Source organism: Ostrinia furnacalis, unplaced genomic scaffold (assembly GCF_004193835.3).
Source record: "Ostrinia furnacalis isolate ACB-3 unplaced genomic scaffold, ASM419383v2 OfSCF1928, whole genome shotgun sequence".
NCBI classification, from domain to species: domain Eukaryota; kingdom Metazoa; phylum Arthropoda; class Insecta; order Lepidoptera; family Crambidae; genus Ostrinia; species Ostrinia furnacalis.
The window spans coordinates 206999-213014 of NW_021132167.1; the positions used below are offsets into that span (position 1 = coordinate 206999).

Below are 6016 nucleotides of genomic sequence, written 5' to 3' on the forward strand. Positions count from 1 at the left end.
ACTAGTAGACTAGGGCCGCGCGTGCGATTGCGGCGCTCTCTTGGTAGGTTTCACCTAAACTCGACACAGCCTTTTATTCACCTACATTCCATAACTTTATTGTTACTGGGTTCGCTACCTAACCGCGCTATCTCTAGTCAGCATCCAATGTTTCTCTCATTCAAAACTAATATTCAATGATAAAGTGTTATACGAAATCTTTAATTCGCCTGCCTTTAAACGTAAACTTTATGCATTCGTTCGCGTTATATTGTTTACAAGCATATAATTGTAGGCACTACGTCGTTTAAGCTCATATCAGTACTATTTTTGTCGATCTGTCCATGCACAAATACTCGCATACTACACATACAAATTATGATTATTATTTACATGATACGACAAAAAGGTTTTACAGTCGAAAAGGTGTTCTTGATTTGGAAAGTCCGCGTCGGCGTTACACAATACGAAACCTCAGGAACTTAATCTGTAGTGTGTTAGCGCTGTAGCTAATGAAAGCGGGGGCAAGTATGGAGTATTCCTAATCTACACCTATGAATACTGGTCGGGTCTCGTGCACAATTAAAACAGATACCTACAACTAAATTACCAAAGGTACCTAGTGAATACCTACTTGGTCTATGAAAAAGGAACCTCTCAAAATTCATGTGGATGTACACGGGCTAGGTTTCAGAATTGGTATCCTTCCGTTTGGCCAAATTACTTTTCGCCAAATTTCACTTCGCAAACAACTTATCGCCAAAGTTTCATTTCCCAAATGAACTTTTAGCAAATGTACTTTTCGCAACTATTTCATTTGGTCAAATTATCATTTGGTCAAATTTTACTTGGCAAATGTTTATATAGCAAATGTTTTATTTTGCCAAATATTATATCCCAAATAATTTATTTGGTCAAATTGACACTTCACATGCTTACCCACCGTTACCCACAAATCAAAGCACAAGGCAAATGATCATGGTTTTCACAAGAATTTTATGTAAAACAAAGAGATTGCAGAAAATAGTATGGATGCGAAAGTAGGTTTTGCAGAAAATAGTAGGTTAGGTTAGGTTAGAACAGTGACCCTTAACGCGCGAAGGCGAGCGAAGCGTGCCGCGGCAGCGGCCGCCGAGCGCTAGAATCACCTCTATTGTTAATTAATCATTTAGTTTCGATAAAAATAATGAAATATGAAAATAAATTTAGAACAAATTTTATATTAACTACCCACTAAACAAAATAATAACCACAAGCTAATTTGTATTCCATTCTATGCACCAATCAAATTATTTTGTAAATAATTTATCGTGATATATTTTTGCCAAATGAAACATTTGGCAAAACATACTTTGCCAAACAATAATTTGCTAAACAATAATATGCCAAAAAAGACATTTGCGAATTAAAAGTTTGCAATAAGTTGTTTTGCCAAATGAGAATTTGCCAAATGAAAATTTGCGAAACGTTGTTTGCCATGTGATAATTTGGGAAACGTTTTTTGGCCAAACATTAGTAATCCTTCAGACTTAGATATATTTGTGTTCAAAGCCTTAGTTAAAATATTACGAATCCTAAATAAACGTTGTAGACATAGACAATTATTATGATCGACCTTACGTATATTGGTATGTTCATTAGTCTATTGGTATACAGTAAAAAGCATTTTAAACTTACGGCTAAACATAATACAGTCAATCGTTCAGTAAATTGTTGATTTCAGTAACTTGGTGCATTATGGTAGGGGAGACCTAGGAGAGTTGTGACAGAGGTGAGTTGTGACAAGGGCGATTTCTCCTTACTTAATATAGATAGGAAGGTGGTAAAAACGCTTGTTTGTCGCTTTTAAGACGCTCTTCTTGACTAAGTACCTGCGGGCGGCGCACGAGACACGGTTACGTAAATATGACGTCTGTGTACAAAAAAATGCGAAAAGTAAGTTTTTCTTCAAAACTTTATTTCAATTTATATCATGTTTTAGTATATGTGCACTATTGTGTTATTTTTTCTCAAGTTGCATGGTTATTCAGGTCTCAAAATGTAGCACTGATCTTTTGTGTGCGCATCGTGTTTAGAAAATAAAAATTATTATTCGAACCAAGTCGTCATTTTAAACACCTAGGAGAGTTGTGACAGTCTGTCACAACTCTCCTATCTTACTTAATTTTTCTGATGGGCCATTTCCACGAGTTTTTAGATTTTTTTTGTGTGTTAGTAGGTTCATAATTTGTATAATTACATGCTGTTTGATGACTTTTTTGATTCAGAACGCCTAATGAAAGCCATATAGAGGAACTGCTTGCTAAAGTCGGAATCTAGGACCTAGCTTATGAAGTGATTAGGTTAAAGGGTTAAAGTTTAAGATATGCTGCGACCTCTTACAATCTAAACTAGTCAAGATATATTAAGAAGAAAGAGGCTTATCAAGTAAACCCAGAAGGCGAAGCACCGTCTATGGATTATACCTACCACCGCGACTATTTTATTTTTATAGAAGAGAAAGAAAATACTATAGGTATTAAGTGACTATAATATTAGCTAAAAAATATAATTAAAAAAATCCAGGGTCGTGGGAGAAAAATGAAAGCTGGAGAAATGTGGCTCAATCTGTGTAACGACATCCTATAACTATTTGTTTTAACTGGTAGGTACTAAAGGACGATTAAAGTACTTTTTTGCTAAAAATCATCTTTGATTGAGTATTATGGTATTTTTTATATCTAATAGATGAAATACAATGCTGTCACAACTCACCTCGGTACCTGTCACAACTTACCTCGGTGCTAGGAGAGTTGTGACAGAGGGAGTGGTCTAAGATTTTGGTGATTTTCTTAGAAACCCTAATACTTTAGTTAACTTTGGTGATTGTTTTGAAAACAGAAGGAACGGCGCTACATTAATTTGTATGATTCATAGCTGTGGAATGTTTTTTGAGCGAGATATGGCCCCTAAAGTAAAAATTGTCACAACTCTCCTAGGTCTCCCCTAAAGAAGAAAGAGGCTTATCAAGTAAACCCAGAAGGCGAAGCACCGTCTATGGATTATACCTACCACCGCGACTATTTTATTTTTATAGAAGAGAAAGAAAATACTATAGGTATTAAGTGACTATAATATTAGCTAAAAAATATAATTAAAAAAATCCAGGGTCGTGGGAGAAAAATGAAAGCTGGAGAAATGTGGCTCAATCTGTGTAACGACATCCTATAACTATTTGTTTTAACTGGTAGGTACTAAAGGACGATTAAAGTACTTTTTTGCTAAAAATCATCTTTGATTGAGTATTATGGTATTTTTTATATCTAATAGATGAAATACAATGCTGTCACAACTCACCTCGGTACCTGTCACAACTTACCTCGGTGCTAGGAGAGTTGTGACAGAGGGAGTGGTCTAAGATTTTGGTGATTTTCTTAGAAACCCTAATACTTTAGTTAACTTTGGTGATTGTTTTGAAAACAGAAGGAACGGCGCTACATTAATTTGTATGATTCATAGCTGTGGAATGTTTTTTGAGCGAGATATGGCCCCTAAAGTAAAAATTGTCACAACTCTCCTAGGTCTCCCCTACATAGCATGGTGTAGTCGCTCGATACAGCATCGACCGCGCTAAGGAACCTCGCATTGGTGGTATATCACCGCAGTTTTACACGTCTGCACTCCATCATACGCACACTAGGAAACTCAACGTATTCACCGTTTCCCTGTATAGCATAAATCAAATGTTTAATTACTCCCTCTATGTCATAAAGTAACTTTAACTGGCAAGCGTAGGAACTAAACACAAGCTTTGCTCGTGGGATTCACTTTGTCTATTACACACTACACTTCACGTCCGATGCACTTTCACATACTCAAAGTTCAAAACGTTATTTGTAAATAACACTTTAACACTGACATTCGTCGGCGGAACAGTCTGAACTGCACTACGACTAGTAAAACATGTAAAGTCACACCGAAGGGCTTCGGTAATCGCAATTGACAGGCGACGCTCAGCTCCGGGCCCGGTGCGGCGCGCTCACAGCTCGAACTCGGAGCGGGTGTGGCGGCGGTGGTCGAGGCGCACGCGCGCGGCCGAGCGGCGCACCACGGCGGGCGGCGCGCGCGCCGGCGGCAGCTCCGACTCGAAGCCGGTCGCCGAGAACGACCGCCAGCGCCGCCCGAACAACCGCTCCAGGTAACATCTTAGTCAGATCCGGGTCGCCGCACTGTCCGCCGCCAGCGGCCTGTACTCGCCGCGCGCCAGCTCGCGCATCTCGCAGTTGTTGTTGCCGTTCACCGTCTTGGGCCCGAGCGGCTCGTCGTGCGTGCTGCGCCGCGGCTCCGACGCCCGCCCCAGCAGCGCCTCCCGCTCGCCGGCCCGCTCCGGGCTGCCCCCGTGCGCTCGCACGCCGCCGTTCGCGTTCACCGCGTTCACTATCACCGTCTGCGACAGGGGCCCGCCGTGTATCGGGCTCCCGTCGAGAAGTTCGCCCGCCCCCATTTCGCTTCGTAATATTCTAATTTTCTGAATCATCTCCTTTATTTCGTATCGGAGGATTCCGAGGAAGCACAATTTTAAGAATGCTATAACACAATACCCTAACACGAACAACGCGTCTGCTGTCCGTCGAAGCCAAACGAGGAGCCGCTCCGCGCAGGCGGCCGAATGGGGGGCGCAGTGGATCGGGGTGAACGGCACCGGCGACGACGCGGAGGTCGCGGCGAGCAGCGTCGGCGTCACGGCCGGCGTGTGCGCAGGTATTCGGCAACAACTCGGCGGAAGCGTGGTGCGGTTAAACGCGGCGAAATCCGCCGGACCCGTCACCCCGCAGCAGCGCTGCTCTCTCTGAAGCCTATCCCAGGCTTCGGCGAAGTCTAGGTCTGTGTCGTACTCCTTCGCGAGGCGTATCCGAAGTTGGGGCCGCAGTTCCCTGCAGACGCGTTCGAACCGAAACGCCCAGTAGACCCCGATGGCGGCGTCGCCGACGAGCAGCGCCAGGAGTGCGAGCCAGTAGGCGTTGAGCATTCGCTCGGAGAGGCGGAGAGCGGCGAGACAGCCGAGCAGCTGAAGCAGGCCCGCCTGCGCGGGCAGTGCGGCGTACCCGTAGAGGAAGCCGGGCTGGGCGGCGCCGAGCCCGGGCACGAGCGCGCGGCGGTAGTCGGAGAGCGCGCGGCCCGCCGCCGCGCAGAACGCCAGCGCTCCCAGCAGCAGCGCGCCGTTGCACGCGTAGATCCAGATGCGGTAATAGCGCATTGCGCGATGCGCGGCGGGGTGCGCGGGGCGCGCGGGCGGCGGCAGCGTCATGGTGGCGGGCGCCGCGTCATGGCGCCGCCCGCGCCCGCGCCGCCGCCACGCGCCGCGCCCCACGCCTCTGCAACACAAAAATTCACCCTTTAGAAGAGGAGAACAAAAGAATTTGCCCCGAAGGCAATGAGGAAAACTTGACGAAAATGCGAAAATTACACTCCTCTTAAAATCAGATGAAACTGCCAGTTACCCAACTACTGATTAGATTAAATCTTCAGATTTATTAGCAATAACTTTGCATTTACGATTTATTTATTTACCTTCTACAAATCGATGCTAGTCAAGTCAACAAACGACAATAGAATCCCTTAGAAAACTAGCTTTCTATATTTTATTCGTGCGTATCCCTATAATGACATTAGGAGAACCGTTGTTTACACACTACTTTATTGTACAAATATCCCATCCTATCCAACGTAACGACGTTGCTGACTTCTCTCTCATTATTTATTGCTCATTTACTCCCTAGAACACACCGAGCTGGAATATATTCTGCGTAGAAACCGTTTCCTGCGTCATACAGAGGGAATTTTACGAGTATCCCATTCAAACATTGAACTCGTTCAACTTTAACGTCCACTAGTCGCCGAACACGACTCTTCGAATAGAGAGCTTCTCACATTGACATAAATTGGACTTGCTTCCGAGATTCCTTATACCTGAAGCTAAAACACATTTCAGTCTTCTTTGCATCTTCTAATGTAAATTACCTACTTATAGCAGAGATAGACCTAATCTTTAAGCCCT

General features: G+C 44.0%; 1 protein-coding gene across 1 annotated transcript; it reads right to left on the reverse strand.

Annotated features, from left to right (window-relative positions):
• Positions 1-3553: 3553 nt before the first annotated feature.
• LOC114354168 (CD82 antigen) lies at positions 3554-5266 on the reverse strand. Its single transcript, XM_028306427.1, has one exon. It carries the CDS (start codon positions 5264-5266, stop codon positions 4169-4171), a length of 1098 nt encoding a protein of 365 aa, XP_028162228.1. The 3' UTR covers positions 3554-4168.
• Between the last annotated feature and the right edge of the window lie 750 nt (positions 5267-6016).